At 39.3% G+C, this 16,845-nt stretch overlaps 1 protein-coding gene across 3 annotated transcripts in view; it reads left to right on the top strand.

Moving 5' to 3' along the window:
- The first annotated feature begins 347 nt into the window (after positions 1–347).
- kcnd3 (potassium voltage-gated channel, Shal-related subfamily, member 3) overlaps positions 348–16,845 on the top strand; it is a 109,798-nt gene continuing 93,300 nt past the window's right edge. For 2 of the 3 annotated variants that reach the window (XM_084389294.1, XM_084389293.1), the window contains exons 1-2: positions 410–794; positions 1,733–2,909. In XM_084389294.1, the coding sequence (XP_084245420.1) occupies positions 1,807–2,909 (1,103 nt within the window). In that variant the 5' untranslated portion in view covers positions 410–794; positions 1,733–1,806. Of the gene's footprint in view, positions 795–1,732; positions 2,910–16,845 lie in introns of all 3 variants that reach the window. The other variant, XM_084389295.1, reaches the window with a different exon arrangement.

The raw sequence follows: 16,845 nt of genomic DNA, 5'->3' as shown, positions 1-16,845 counted from the left end.
AATCTGTATTCGTCTAAAACACCTAACGTGCTTGATCATTCAAGCAATCATGGATTTATAGAGGTTGTTGTTGTTTTAATTAAAAGTGGGTGTATTATTATTATTGAGGGTGGGAGAGGTATGCCCCCCCAGTGACACAACGAGGCCCCCTCGTTCCGTATGTCCTGGCGCCGACCCTGGGTTCAGGTAACAAAGCTGCGGCAAGCAGGATGAGCCCACTATAAAGTAAGGTGAAATCACCGCGCTGTCAAACAGTGTGACTGGCGCGAAAGCAAGCATATACTGCCTCTGTGCGTCTCGCGCTCTCTCTGCTCCACGAACACCGATCGCGCGCGCAGAGCCAAACTAGAGAGCGCGAGACCTGGCAGCGGAGAGACCTCGGGGAGGGAGAAAGGGAGTGTGCTGGTTTATGTAGAGGAGAGAGAGAGAGAAAGAAAACGAGAGAGAGAGCGAGGTTGGGAAAAGACTACCACCTCTATCCATCAGCCGAGCATCCTGCGGGAGTCACTTCGTGCGCGCGAGCGGTCGGTGCGGCATTTCTGTCCGTCCGAGCAAATGGATCATAAAACAGCGTAGGATGTGACAGAGGGACGCAAATAAAAACTAAACTCTCCTTTTTCCGACCCCAAACACGCTGGTTATTCATTTATTATTTTGTTCTTTCAGTTGGGTTCTTGTTTTGTGTTTTTCTTCATTAATGTGCGGATTTTTTCGGCGAACACTTTCTAAGTGATGTCAGGAGGAAATGTCATAAATGTAGCTGAATGAATGAAAAGTTGAAAGATTTTTCGTGGGTAAGTAACAAAAAAACTCAACTGTTGAAAATGAGTTTGCTGTGTTTTGGACTAGTATTTATTTTATTTATTTTTCATTATTTGTATTTGTTTTATTATTTTTCAATGAGATTCATCAGTCTGGTTCATATTTAACCATTTTTATTTGGGCGCAGCTGTGGATAACCGCGGTTGAAGTGTTAACAGTGCAAATCTTGATGCTCGTAAAGTAAGAACTACAGCACTGTCCGTGTTTAGCGTCCAATTTTTCGTGGCGTTTTATTGTTTTGCATTAAGCTCAACAGGTTCGCATCTGTTTCAAACTGCTGTGCTGAAGGGTTCTGTGTCTCGAGCAGAAACCGTGCCTTACCCTTTGGAGTCTGTCTTACATGAGCTGAGAATGAATAGTTTTGCAATCAGCTTTCTTTACGAGTTATCATGATGTATGTGCTGTATAATATTTGCTACCACTGTAAAAGCAATCTTGTAAAACATGTTAGTAATTTTCTTTAACTATAATATAAATGCATTGGTATAGTAAGAATACATTTGTGCAAAGCATGGCCTATAAATAATGCCTGGTAAAAAATAGACAACTATTTTGTTTCTTTGTAACAAAACGAACTAATAGGCTTAAGGTTTGAGGTCTAATACAGTCTACCATTTTTGCCTATTTGTGTTTTTTTCCTTCTTTTCCATTGCAACTGTCTTCCCTATCTTTCCTTGTGTTTCATTTCCCATTTTTTACGTATTTCTTTTTACTGTACTCTACTTGATTGCTTCCCTTTTACCTCTGCTGCTCAATTCTGCTGGCATCATGTTCGCTCTTGCCATATTTTCACTCCCATTTCACATCTGTCTCACTCTTTCCCACTGGAATTCTCCTCTTCCTGTCCTCCCACATTTGCCAATCTCTCACTCTCTTCTATATTCCCATCTCCCTGCCTCTCTCTATGTAGATGGGGTCTAATCTAATGTCAAGCTGGTTGTGAAGGTGTTTGATCTGGTCCCCTCGACCCCAGCCGGAGTCCCCATGGCTGCTGGAGTGGCAGCCTGGCTCCCCTTCGCTCGGGCGGCGGCCATAGGATGGATGCCCGTGGCCAACCTGCCCATGCCTGTCGCACCGACCAATAAGAACAAGCGACAGGATGAGCTTATCATCCTCAATGTCAGCGGCCGACGCTTCCAGACCTGGCGGAACACGCTAGACCGTTACCCTGATACGCTCCTAGGGAGCTCCGAAAAAGAGTTCTTCTTCAATGAGGAGACTAGGGAGTATTTCTTTGACCGAGATCCGGATTCGTTCAGAAGTATTCTTAACTTCTACCGCACAGGGAAGCTGCACTACCCGCGCTACGAGTGCATCTCTGCCTACGATGAGGAGCTGGCGTTCTTTGGAATCATTCCCGAGATCATCAGCGACTGCTGTTATGAAGAGTATAAGGACCGCAAGAGGGAGAACACGGAACGTCTTATGGATGACCTTGAGGACAACAAAGACAATAAACCCCCCAACATGACTTTCCGCGAGACCATGTGGAGGGCTTTCGAGAACCCGCACACTAGCACCATGGCACTGGTTTTCTACTATGTAACCGGATTCTTCATCGCCATATCCGTCATCACCAACGTGGTTGAGACGGTTCCTTGTGGTTCCACGCCGAATCAGAGAGACATCCCTTGCGGGGAGCGCTACACAGAAGCGTTTTTCTGCATGGACACAGCTTGCGTAATGATCTTCACGGTGGAGTATCTGATGCGACTGTTTGCAGCACCCAGCAGGTACCGCTTTATGAGAAGCGTGATGAGCATTATCGATGTAGTAGCCATCTTACCATATTACATTGGGCTTGTCATGACCAACAACGAGGACGTGAGCGGAGCCTTCGTCACGCTACGGGTGTTCCGCGTCTTCCGGATCTTTAAATTCTCCCGCCACTCCCAGGGTCTCCGAATCCTTGGCTACACGCTGAAGAGCTGTGCGTCTGAGCTTGGCTTCCTCCTCTTCTCCCTCACCATGGCCATCATCATCTTTGCCACAGTCATGTTCTACGCTGAGAAAGGCTCCTCGTCCAGCAAGTTCACCAGCATCCCGGCCTCCTTCTGGTACACTATAGTAACCATGACAACGCTGGGGTGAGTCATGTTGTCTCAGAATGACTTTCTCTCTGTATATTTTTACACTTTTTAACCCTGGACGCACATCAAGTCACACCCCTAATACATTTCAGCTTGAAGGGATAGTTCACTTAACGCTCTCAGAAAAAAAATGCAGAAACTGTACCTATAGGGGTACGGGAGTTTGTCACTGGTGAGGTACCCTTAATGTTTCAATATTGTACTTTATTTACCCCTAAATCATAGCAGTTCATAGTAGTACCTTTAATGTACATATAACTACTGTAATATGCACCTTTTAGGAGTAGAAAGGTGCAAATATCTTTCTGACAGAAGAAAATAAAAATCCCAATCTGTATGACTGCGTAACACAAAATTAGATAATTTTAAAGAATGTTTGTGTTTTGGACTGCACTGACTTTCATTGTATGAATATAAACAGTTCTTCACAATATCTTCTTTTGTGTTCCGCAGAATAAAGTAAGTCATTCAGGTTTGGAACAACATGAGCGTTAGTAAATTACGACTTTTTGGGTAAACTATCCCTTTAAGTAGGCTTATGTACAAGGTATTATAAACCAACTAGCAACTTTTTACAGTATAACATTACACCTCATCAAAAGAGAAGACGTTTCCCTGCAGCTTGTGTATTTTCCTTCTTTTCTGAGTTAACTGCTATTAGCATCTAACCCTAATGACCATGGTTGCTGACTGCAGTCATGCCTACCCAAAGCAGCGGTAGGTTTGGATTTAACTCACTGCCCCGGGCTAGACTTTATTCATCCCTATTATGCACCAATTAATATTTAAGCCTGTGTGAAGCAAGCAGAGGAACATCCTTCAGCGTTTCTCCAACACACTAACAACAGACAGCAGCTGCAGAGCGGTATAGCCCCATTCACTTCAACCCTGCCCCTCATAAATCACAGGCCATTTATATGTGTTCATGACTGATACATGTAGACGTTTGACACAATGGTTTTAAGAGTATGTGTAGGATTAATTTAGGCAATTAGTTTGAGTGATTATATGGTGTATAGTTGAGTAATCGGCTATATATCGGCTGCTACAGCAGTAGCTGTTGTGTCACTCTGACTTTGAAACTAGAGCTGAAGTAAAAACTGTCTTTGACTTCCTGTTTAGATGGCTGATCATTGGCTGAGGCCACTGCCCTTGTGCCCTGTGACCTCAAAACAAGAAGATTAAGGACTTAATTTATTGTGAACAGTAACTCATGAATATTACATTGCCAAATGGTTTGGTCCTTGATGAATACAGTTGTGTCGGTGTTCAGGTGACTTTTTCTGAGGTAGAATTACAAAGAGTTAGAAACATTCTTACTTATTTACGCTTTCCTTTGAGAGTAATCTGTGTATATGAGAATGGCCGAATCTCTTAACAGGTCATTGTGGGCATTGTGTTGAACTATAACCTTATATATCATCCATATTGTTGTCTTAATGTGTTGGCTAGTTTTACATGGATTTCAGAGTAGTGCAGCTCTTTACTCATTACTACATTCGCACCAGAGATCCAGTCTCCACCCGCATCTGAGACTTGACCCGAGATGAGAGCGAGAGAGACTCTTCTCATCAATAAATCACAGGGTAGAAGTGTGTGTCACTGTGACTAATGTTCTCAGGTACATGTGCTGAACAATGTAAACCACAAAGTCATTTCCAACCCAGTTGACGTCATGTGTTCTCACTGCATGTGTGTGGGAGTGTTTCCCATTCCGTTCAAACCAGGTATAAGGGATAATTTTTACATCCCAGTTTTTCTACAGTTGATTGTGTCAGTAGGTTCAGGTTTGTATCAAATCACAACACACCTGTTGATTCTAAGGCTTCTTATCTGTGCTCTTGACCAATGCAGTGGTGTGTTTTACACGCCTGGTGCTTCTTTTATTCATTGATTCGTTCACACTGAAGTTGTAACCCCTTAGGTCCTACTCGCCCCGCTCTGTCCGGGCCTCGAACCAGGCTCTCCGGCGTGGAAGGCGGGCACTCTAACAAGGAGGCTAAAGAGCGCAGCCTCTGGCGTCAGTCGCTAGAGTGCCTCTTGAGATTAGGGGAGTCTTACTAGCTTGCCTCCGTTACACTCATCCCCCCTAAACCTCACTCCCATCTGGGTCACGGCACCAAAGTAACCCCTCAGGTCCTACTCTCCCCGCTCTGTGCGGGCCTCAAGCCCGGGTCTCCGGCATGGGAGGCGGACGCTCTAACAAGGAGGCTAAAGCGAGGGAGGTTTTCTCGCACAGCTCTTACTAGCTGGCCTCCGTTACACATATTAAATGGGGTCTCCACCTCGTTCAGCCAGAGTGAAACTCAGCACTGCAGTGCAGCTTCTCTGGTGAGACTGAGACATCAAGTTAACATGCAAAACACAGACCCACTGCCCTACGAACACATGCGTGATACTCAGCATGTGAGGTTAGATAACTAGTTCATCAGAAATATCAAGCATATTGTGTGTGAATGGTTAACTGTTCTTCTGCGCCTTGTCATATGTCTGAAGTGTTTTCCTCCTCCTCTGTATTGTTTACACCAGTAACATTTAATTTAGCTGCTCTACTGTTGAATTTCATAGCTCTGTGTTTTGTCTTGGCAAGACAGCTAGTCTAAGAGTTGAAAATAAAGCAAAAGAGGCAAAAGGAAAGAGAGTGGAAGAAAAGAAAAAGATATATTGCTTGGATATTGCTCTTTCTTAGTATAGGAGACTTCAGGTTATGTTTTATCTAAATATCAACTTTGTCTTTGATGTTTCTCCTAAACTTCATAGATATGCATTGACACTAAAACTCTGGCTGATATCATTAGTCTGGTAATTATTAAAATGTTATGGCTGATAACCCATAAATGGCACATTATAAAAATGCTAATATATTTTTTCTAAATAAATAAATCATAAACGTGAATTTATGCTAAATTTAAAATATGAACGTAGATATTAATTTTGATGTTTTCTAAAGATTACATTATTTAGGATAAATAAAAGCTTTCTTCTGAAACTCTAGAGGAGGCACACGTTTCTCAGAAAATAAAAAATGTGAAAAGCAGGAGATTTTCATATCTCCAATTGCTCTTCATCTAATCTTACTGCTATCTAGAAAAAAACGGAGATATTAATGCGATCTCTTTTGTGATTTTTCTGTCCTATGGGATTAACCTTTGGCATATGAGTGAATGAGACCAAATGATTGCAAACCCTCTGTTGTGTGTTCTGCAGCGAAACATCAGATTTTGTGTTGCATAAATTGTCCAAGCGATGATTCAGTTGCATCATGGTCCATTTGTTAATCTGGCCCTGAACACAGTACTCGAACAACCACGCCAGATCCAGGCAGGGTTTTATCTGCATTTTAAAGCCGTTAGAGAGAGAGAGATTTTGACCATATGAGGGAAGAGTCTGTTTTGAAAATACTTTGAGCTTTTACACTTGTGTTTCTGCTGTAAAAACATGAGGCTGCAGAGGGACTGCAGATTTACCGAAGGGAGGTGGGAAGAGAATGAATGTTTTTTTATTGATTTATTTATTTATTTGCGGTAATATGTGGTGTTGACCTTTAGGTGGAGTAGCATATTCTAAATGACCTTTAAAGAAAAACACAAATCTCTAGTGTGCTTTAGAACACAGTGGTTTGCAAGAGATATACCTGAAATATCATATTCATTCACTTTCTCTCTCTATATAATTCTGTATACTGCTGCCTTATTAGCCTCTAGCCCCGCAGTAGTAGTTTTATTGGTTAAGATACAGTATGCTCCCTATGTTACGGACCTATGTATTCTGCACGCTAATGTTGCTGTGAAGAAAATCACCCTGCTAATGAGGGCTTTCAATTGTTACCACAAGCATTAATTAACATGACACTCAAAATTCCCATCCCTGTTGCAAGCGCTGAATAGATCCAGACTAGCCATTCGGCCCCAACACGTCTCACGCTCTCTAGCTTCAACGCTGCTTCTATTGCTCTGTTGGCGAACATGCTTTGTCGATACTGATCAGAAGCATTGATTAAAGGGAACAAAGGATGAGCGAGAAGAGGATAAGGGACAGAAAGAGGAATGAGGTTGAATCCATTAGCAAGGGTGAATGATGATAATCACCCACAGCAGCAAGGTGTCAAAACGAAGCGTTTCGTATCGGTAAGGTAACATATGTCTGTGTGTGTGTGTGGGGGGGGGGGGGGGGGGGGGGGGGGTCACTGAGTTCAGAATAGCAGTTTTTCTCATGACGTTTGCTGTCAGGGGTTGTGTAGGAGCAACAGTACAAAAATCGGTAAAAATCGACTTCCAGTCGCACCAAGGAGACTTTTGTGTTGCTAATGCACTTGATCTGCTTTGCTGTACATGGAGATTTGAAGTTCTCAACATCATGGACTGAAGTAGATATCATATGGTGAGTGTGTGTTGAAATGGATATATAGCCCACCTCTGTATTTTAAAAGGTGAAAACATGACATTTTTATTTTAAATTTAACGGTAGTACAAAATAGTGTTTTTCTAAAAAAAAAAAAAAAAAAAAAAGGTGTCCTATTAATGAAATAATTAAAATAACTGATGATACGCAAATGTTTTAATATATGAAACGTGTTTATTTGTCCACTTTCCTTGTATACTGTATATGCATTACAAAAGATGGCATTTATTCTTTTTAAAATGCAGTTGTACTTTTTCTTAACAAACTAATTTAGATCTAGTATATTCCAAGTCTGAACCTTCACTCCACACATTTCTAACAGAACATTTCTCAGAGACAGAACATTTCACATTATTTCGTGAACTGTATTGGAAATGGATTTACTGTAAGTTTGCTCCTCTTCCTTTTTTGGGCATTCACTGTCCTTTCCTGTAGCCTTTCTCTACTCATCTGCTTCTGAAATTGCATATAGACCTTCTGTGTGAGTAGGTTCTACATTTGATGAAGAACTACAAAAGTATGAATGTGTGTAGTATGAATGCAGTCTGAATGTACTTCATCCACTGCCATGTTGGCATTATCATGAGAGCTATACAATGTGAGTTGTGTCATTTCCCTGCCATTCACGACTCCTTTCCCATGGTCAATCTGTACAATTCTTCATAATTCAGCAAGGACAGATGTTTCATTTTTGGGAGAAATAATCCTTTAAGGCAAATAACAAAAGTATAAATTCAAGTATTCACTCCAATCATTTCTCTCTTTCTCTCTATTTTCCCTGCCACCCAGTGAACTTTTAACCTTGATCTGTCTATGCTACACCCATATCCACACATCCATCTCTACATACTGAGTAAAAAGAGAGGTAAAATGCATTTGTTTGTGTGTGCTTTTAACTCTCTTCATTCGACGGGCTCTGTGTTCCAAGAGCTCGGTTTAGAGTTTCTGTGATGGTCAAATTGCTGCCGTTTCATCCCATCAGCCCTCCATAAACACATATTTCCACCATTAGCGATCAGATCTGATGACATTTAATGGGAGCATCAATGAAGGAAGGTATTGTTACTCTGTGCCCAGTAGAAAGAGCATTAAATCCATTACCCGTACAGTTATTTCAACAAGCTTTCAACCCTGTACCGATTTCAGTTCATCTAGTGGTCACTGATCATCGATGTCTGGATTTCTGAGGGTTTTATACTGATTTGCCGAACCTTTGTTTGTGTTTGTCTGCTGGTTTAAAGCTGTCGACAGAAGGTATGAGACAGAAAGATTACAGGTGTTAGGTCAAGCTCTCCACTTTAATGAAAGGTCATGGGAGGAAAGAACATCTGACCTTTGAAACTTCAGAAAATGCCACTCCAAAAAGTGAGTAGGCTATTTACCCTGATAATCAACTCTTGGGGTCAGTGCTGTGAAGCTATAAGTTATACTAGGCTATAAATTGTATGCAGAGTTGGCACTTAAATTCACCCCCAAGTTCACCAAAAAATGTAAAATCTTTCATCATTATCTCACCCTCTTGTAATTTCAAACACCTATGACTTTATTTCTTCTCTGGAAGGAGATATTTTGAAGCTGAACTTTGGAGTTTAAATAACTCCTGACTGACTTTCACTGTGTGGACAAAAAAATGTAACCATAAATTACCCTAAAAACATAACAATCATACAAAATAAATTATATATATATTTTTTTTATTATATATTATATATATTTGTGCATGAGCTCGAATTACACATTTCTGTCTTGATGGCTAAATATGAATACGATTAATAAAAACAAATAAGGAATAAGAAATTAAGAAAAATGTTGCATCTTAAATTAAACTATAAAAACAAAGGATTACCAGTGAAGTCACACGGCTGCTCGCTGATACAGTGGTGTGAATGTTGCTGCAGAGTGATAAAGGTTTCAAGTTCAATTCCCTTTTGTCAGGGGACAATTTTGTGATAACCTTGACCTGTACTATATGCCGCTTTTATAATCTCTATTCCATTTTTGGCTTAGCAGGTAAAGAGGTGCTTTTTTTTTTCACGAGCACTTATCCTATTTCTATGGTGCAGACACATAGCAGCCAAAGTGAGGGGGCAGCGAAGTAAAGCCCAGGGAGTTGCTGCAGAAAAGATACCCACTAGGTTACAATTCATTTTCAGTCCTGTCAAACTGCCCCGAATATTTATCTGAAAGATGTGTATGCGCAGCCCACGTCACCCCAGAGAACGCTGAATGATCATTGAGTGGAGGCACTCCATCGCGCTATTGGCTGCTGTTCACACAATAAATCCCGCCCCTCGTTTTCGTGCGTGTTCTGATTCGCAAATCGATTACAAACCGCAAATCTGAATGAACAATCTGAATCTCCGTGCCTGTGACCATCATGACAACTGCAGTGTTTACCAAGCTGTGATGACTGATGACCTGAAAATAAGTTTACTATTAAAAAGAACACCTGAACATCAGTTCACAAGAAATATTAAATGTTACTGTGGTCTTATAGGAATAAATGTAAAAAAAAAATATGGGAAATATTGAGAAATATACATTTAAAAAAACTCTGCGTCCTCATTTCAGAACACTATAGCATATGCCAGGATTTGCCATTGCTCAAAGCAAATATTTTCACAAATAATTTACTGCTGTATTCATTTTATAGTCGTCGCACATTGTGGCTATTAAACAGAGTAAAACGCATGAGAAAGATATAATAGTTTGGTCAAATATGACATTTTGGCTGGTATGGCAGAGGGAGCAATGCCTCTGGACGCCCTCCTGTAGTGCCGACCCTGATTGTATGCTGTATATAGAGTGCTTATGACAGGTGTACAAATTGCCATCCTTCTTCTCAGCATGGGGAATGATCATTGTTTCCTGCTGAAATTCCCATAAGCTGATATATCAAGGCTCTTGGAAATCATATATGAGAGTATTCATTAACCCATAATGTTTGTAAGGAGAGAATCTGTGTGTTCATTGTCATAAAAAGCTCATTAAAACTGCATAGAGAAAGAACAAATGAATGATGATGATGATGGTTTTTTGTGCTGCTGTGTGCAAATGACCGTGCTAAAGTTACGCAGCTGTGTGATCATCTTAAATATGACATTTGCAGTATTGTCCCTCTTTCATACAGACACTCACATTTCCCCCTGAGACCGCCTCTGTGTGTGTGTGCGTGCTGTAAACGTGTAATTTTGCTCTCGCCTGTGCTCTTTTCAGCTGTAATCGTTTCACGTCTGGGTTTTAGTGTCTCTGAGTCTAGCTGATCCACACTCTGATTCGTAAAGGTTTCAGAAGGTGATTTGTCACTCAAACACATGGAGTAGTTAAGAGCAGACGTCTGACAGATTAGTCTCATGACATGGAAAGACAGCATAATGAATACATTTCAAGACTTTATTCATTTCCGCCAAAGCTCTCTCTTTTACAGTTTGCAGGTTCTTACTGTATGCAAGTAAAATAGAAACTAAATAAAACTATGTATAGCACCTCTTAAAATAGTGTTGAAAAAGTGTTTTAAAGAAGACTGGCACGAGCCATGCTTGATGTTTATAACAGGGTTGATTAAATTGTATCACAGAACCCCAAATACGATAAACTCTTTGCTAGGGACTTCCTTCCTAAAATATAAATGAAGCTACATAAGTTAAAGAGGCTATATGTGATTTTCTGAAATTTAAACTCGCGACTGACACCTGTGGCCAAAAAACAGAACTGCTCTTCCTTTCTGCTCGCAGCGCGCGCTCGTACGTTCACACTTCACAAGTCATCTGCTGCAAAGAGGTCAACATTATGTTTACAGAGGTAAGAACAGTCAAATACATATATTGTTTGAGAAACTAAGTTTGTTTGCTGACTAGCGGTGGTGGCAGGGTGATCTGAAACGTTTAACATGAACGCGCTTGTCGTCACATCCGCAGACAGCGCGGGAAAAATCCGACCCGACAGAAAATAGGAAAAATAGGATACAGGCTTATAGGTGCACCCACTGTGAGCAGACAAGGTGTCAGTATGCTCATCAGGAGATGTTTGAGTCATAAATGGTAAAATAAAAAGGCTATTGTTACGTTTATTTTGGGGGAAAAGTTGCATATAGCCCCTTTAATGTATAAAGACACATTTATAACTTTTTTTAAACAAAGTTAACATTGAGAGTAGTTACAGTATATGTAAAAACCTGAAGAAAAACATAAAACTACAGTTGTCAATAGAATAAACTGTATTAGTCTTGTGATATCTAACCATTATTTAGAGTGAAACAAAAATGCATGTCAAATTTGGTAAACACCTATTGGAAACACTTTATTTTACAGTGTCATTGTTATATATGTTACATGTAGTTACTATTGTAGTAATAACTATAAAATATATATAATTACAAGCAACTAACCCTAAACCAAACCCTAATAGTACATGTACAGTAGTTACTTCATATTAATCCGAACTTAAATGTATAATTACAGTGTAACAAAGACTGAATAAAGTGTAACCCACTTATTTTATAATAATAATAAAGAAGACTACATTTATATAACATTTTTATATAAAAATGAATAAAAACCTATTATATACATTTTTATTATCAGAGTAAGGATGAAGAACAGAAAGTAGCTAGGATGCCCAGTCATGTACCAGTATATTCTATTCTATTCTATTCTATTCTATTCTATTCTATTCTATTCTATTCTATTCTATTCTATTCTATTCTGATATAATAAAAAAGTGAGTGAAATGAAATGCATAAAGGAGGAAGAAAAGTCTATGACTGAGGTCTCTCCCACTCAGTGTTTCTGTTTAATGCATTTGGTCATTGACCACTGTCATCTTAACTGCTGGTAATGAATCTGCTACTGTCACACTGAATAATGATTTCACTCCACACCACCACCAGCTGCTGCTGCTTGGGGCTGTGCGTGCGTGTGTGTGTGTGTGTGTGCGTGTGTGTGTGCATGTGTGTGTGTGTGTGTGTGTGTGTGTGTGTGTGTGTGTGCGTGCGTGCATGCGTGCATGCGTGTCTGCGTGCGTGTTGTATGCGCATGTGTGTTTGTGTGACAGGATCAAAACTTTGCTTGTGCTGCATTGAATAAAACTGGGATAAATGTCTGTTGTTTTTGTCTTTGGGCTTCAGTTTAATCATCATTAGTGACTCATTCAGAGACACATGAAATGGATGGTTTGACAGTCACATGACTGGAGCAGCAACACTTCATACATACTGATGCGCACACACACAAGCCAACACACACGCAAAGACGCAAATAAGCACACACCCGCAGCTACCCTTCTGTCTCCCGCGGATCCTTTTCGGCCCCAGCTGGTTGATGCTGGTGCTAATGTCACTAAACAATCATCACTTCTGCGTGGTGTTTATGTTTACTCCTGATATTAGTTGCTCATGGCAACAAATTAATTAATGACTCTGCAGTGATAGCTCCTGCTGCTCTGAACTAGTGCATATAAAAACAAATATTCAGCTTTAAACAGATGGACTGTGGAGTGAAAAAGTGGTTTGTTGTGCCTACCAGCCTTCGAGATCCAACTCTCGTTTAAAAGAGAGGACGTGTGACCGAACACTGCAAAAATAATTATTGTTTTCCAATTAAAATTAAGCATCTTTAAATCAAGACAAATACTGTATCCTTTACTAATTTAGTTAGAAAATGACTCAGTTTATTTTTCTTGTCCCACTGGCAAGTATTTTTTCTTTTTTAAACATAAACTTGACGGACGTTTATGCTTACAGTTAAAGTTTGTATGCTGGAATATGCATGGCTACTGTAAGTGTCAGCTAGAGGACATATCTAAACCTATCGTCATTTTCATCTGAATGTGTAAATGGAGAGAAAGAGAGAGAAAGTGTGTATCAGTATGTATGGAATGGAATACTAGCTGACTGCATTCTGAATCTTAACACAATGCAGAATGTTGAAACAATACTTTCAAAAGTTTGGGGGTTTTTTTCAAAAAAAAAAAAAAAAAAAAAGTCTTATGCTCACCAAGGCTGAATCTATTTGATTAAAGAAAAATGCTGTAAAAACAGTATTATTGTGAAATATAATTGTTGTTATTTAAAATAACTGTTTTCTATTTTAAGACATTTTATTTATTACTGTGATGGCAAAATTGAATTTTAGAATTTTTCATTTTCATTTCATTTCATTCAACAGTTGTGCTGCTTAATATTTTTGTGGAAACAGTGATACATCTTTTTTCAGGGTTCATAGAATATAACTTTCAAAAGAACAGCATTTATTTCAAATAGAATCTTTTGTAACATTATTAGTGTTTTTTTGTTTTGTTTTTTTTACTTTGAATATTGATTAATTTAATGTCCTTGATGAAAAAAGTATAAATTTCTTTCCAAAAATTGACCCCACATTTTTTTATTGTATTGTGAAACAGAATGAAGTATAAAGAAGTATAAAGCAGTATATATATATATATATATATATATATATATATATATATATATATATATATATATATATATATATATTTGTATTTGAATATGTCCTTTGGCAGTCCGATCAAGTAATCAACAAGAAAAACCTGAAATGAAAGCAAATGTAGTAGGTAATCCAGTTCTATGCATGCAAAATTCAGATACTTTACGTATATTACTTTGCTTCATACTGTGAGACTGTAAGCGTATGTGGTTTCATTACTACAAATACGAGCAGTAACCCCCAGTGTCCTTCTCTCTCACCTGTGTTATTTTCCACCGCTTTTATCTTTATTTAAGCATTACGCAATCACACCACAGGACATCTGCACCCCCCTGTTCATTTTAACTGCATCTGTACCCCTCGACCATTTTTACCTTTATATTCCTCCTCTATGATTATCCTGTTCTCTCTCTCGATTGGTACAGTATCCGTAGCTAGACTGCGGTGATTCAAGGTGAATCTGGTCAAACAAACTGAACATCAGCATCCCAGTGGGACCTCATCTCACTGAGGTCACACCATTGTCCTCTCAGTGTTTCCTGTTTCACACAAATGTGGTTAAACAGCTCGAGGCAAACACGCAGACCTTCTGCAAAACCGCAACATCACCTCTGATGCACACAGAGCTCAAATGTTCTCAGGACACAGTCGCGTGATGCTTTTAGATGCGTCACATTTTGCGTACTTGAGCACTATGCCGTTTTGTAGGGTAAATAGTGCAAGTAGTGTGTTTGCATTGAAAATTCTAAAAACAAAAAGTGCACTTCAAATACCCAGGTGATGCACTTAATTAACCAAAAAAACAACAAATGTGACTCTGAACTGTCCCAGCTTTAGTTACATACAAGAGGGGGAGGGGCTTACAGACGCCGATGTTGAATGACAAAATAAAATTCATATACTACACGGTTTGAGTACATGGTGTTTATTATATTATAAGTGCATAGTGTCATTTGGGACACAACTTTTGTTTTAACCTGTAGGTAAATGCTGGTTAATAAACATTTAGGAAGAGTTGTTTTGTGATTCAGGTTTGCTGAAAATAGCTGATATTTATTTGCTGGGAAAAAAAAGAAAGAAAAAACAGCACAATAAAAGTATATAAATACCCACATTTTTAAAGTTTTCCCAAATACTTTCGCTCTAAATGGATGGTTCACACACACACAAAACTTTTTGATTTATAGAATCTTCTTTTTCTACTGACATACAGATGCAAGATTCAATCCCTGCATTTAACACACTGCAAAACAGCACATACACAAGTCCACACAGAATGCACAATATAAACTCACTCTTGCCAAACTACAGATATTCAAATCACTCTCTCTGCCAAGCTGCTGCTATTTTAGCAGCCAAACTCGTTCACAAACATGCACGTTCACTTACATAAACTTACAAACACACACACACACACACACACACACACACACACACACACACACACACACACACTCCAGGGCACCAAATGCGTTTGTAAACAGGCAGATGGGCCCCTTCTGCTCCTGATCTCGTGTCCGTCTGCCGAGCCAAAAACTGCTGATCCAGGTCACACACTTAAGGATAAATACTGAACAATCAGAGCAGACGCAGCACATCTGTTCTCAGACCAGATTATTCAACAAGCATGTTTACATGCACTGTAATCTGTAAAAGTATACATGACCAGTGTTGGGGAAAGCTACTTTTAAAAAGTAATGCATTTCTCCATAAAAAAAAAAAAAACGAACTATTGTGTTACTTAGTTACTTTTTATGGAAAGTAATGTGTTTCGTTACTTTTGCAGTGATTTTTTCACCTGGGCAAGGCTTGCTTGTTTGTTTTTTAATAGCAAAAGGCACAGTTCAAACACACCTTTCAGCTGCCGTTCTGGATTGTAGAAGAATATGGTGCAGGAAAAGAAAGTTCAATTCAAAAAAATGTAAAAAATGAAACACAAATGTGATGTTTAACAAAATTTTAGCTTGCTGGTATGGTTGAATTTGGATGATCAAAGGTCAGCATCAAATACATTGGTCAATAAAGTGAGATTAAAAACAAAGTATATTTGTGTTATTTAAAGGGGTCATATAATGCCATTTTTGTACAAGCTAATATGATTCTTTAGGGTCTAAATTAAAAGTTTGTAATATACTTTAATTAAAAATTATCATTAGTATTGTAAGAAAACACTCTGTTTTCAGAACGCCGTTTAAGTGCATGTGTCTTTAAATGATAATGAGCTTTGCTCACCCCGCCCCTCTGTTCTGTGCGTACACCGTTTGTAACACAATAACACAATAACCATAACGCGTTGTTCATTATAAACGTGGGATTATGAATTATATTGAGAACGTCGTACATAGAAAACATGCCGTAATGTACAGAGTGTAAACAGTACATTGTGAAGCGTGCAGCGAGCGATTTGCAAAGATGAATATAAATATTAATATAAAGGTTAATAAAACGTTACACTCACTTCACTTATTCTGGAGGTGCAGCAGGAACACGAATAGTTGGTACCGATCCTTTTTTCAGGAGCAGCTTCTTAGCAAAACCAGCTTTATAATGTTACTGACCCTCGTTTGTAAAGCAGTCTGGTTTGTGAAATGATTCGCGCAAACTTGAAAGCATTGACGTTGATCGTGGGGAATATTCCCGCAAACTCAGCCACTGCGGTTCGGATTTAGGAACATCAAAATGACTGCTGTGTTCCTTATTACACCCAAGAACAGAACACCACAATCGCTTAGACACCATTCTGCTCATAGACAGTGCTCCAGCGTATCAACAATGACCGCGCCGGTCCGCGCGGACTATGATTGACAGCTCACTCACTCACGAGGGCGGGTCTGTGTTGAAATGCTGCTGTCAATCAACAATCGTGGGAGGGGCGTCGATTTTGTGATTACGTGAGATGGGGGGAAACAAATAAGAAGATTAAAAAAAAAACACCGGATGGATTTTTATTATTTTATGATGGTTGTGTACAGGCACTGCCAACAAACATTTCAGTACAATCAACTTGTAAAAGTGCATGTACCATTATATGACCCCTTTAACATTTAATTATTGCTTGTTTGCATAATATTCTGGGTTTGCATTTCAGT

Source organism: Rutilus rutilus, assembly GCF_951802725.1.
Source record: "Rutilus rutilus genome assembly, chromosome: 19".
Classification (NCBI taxonomy): Eukaryota; Metazoa; Chordata; class Actinopteri; order Cypriniformes; family Leuciscidae; genus Rutilus; species Rutilus rutilus.
Note: the sequence above shows the minus strand (reverse complement) of the source record. Positions and strands in the feature narration are given on the sequence as shown.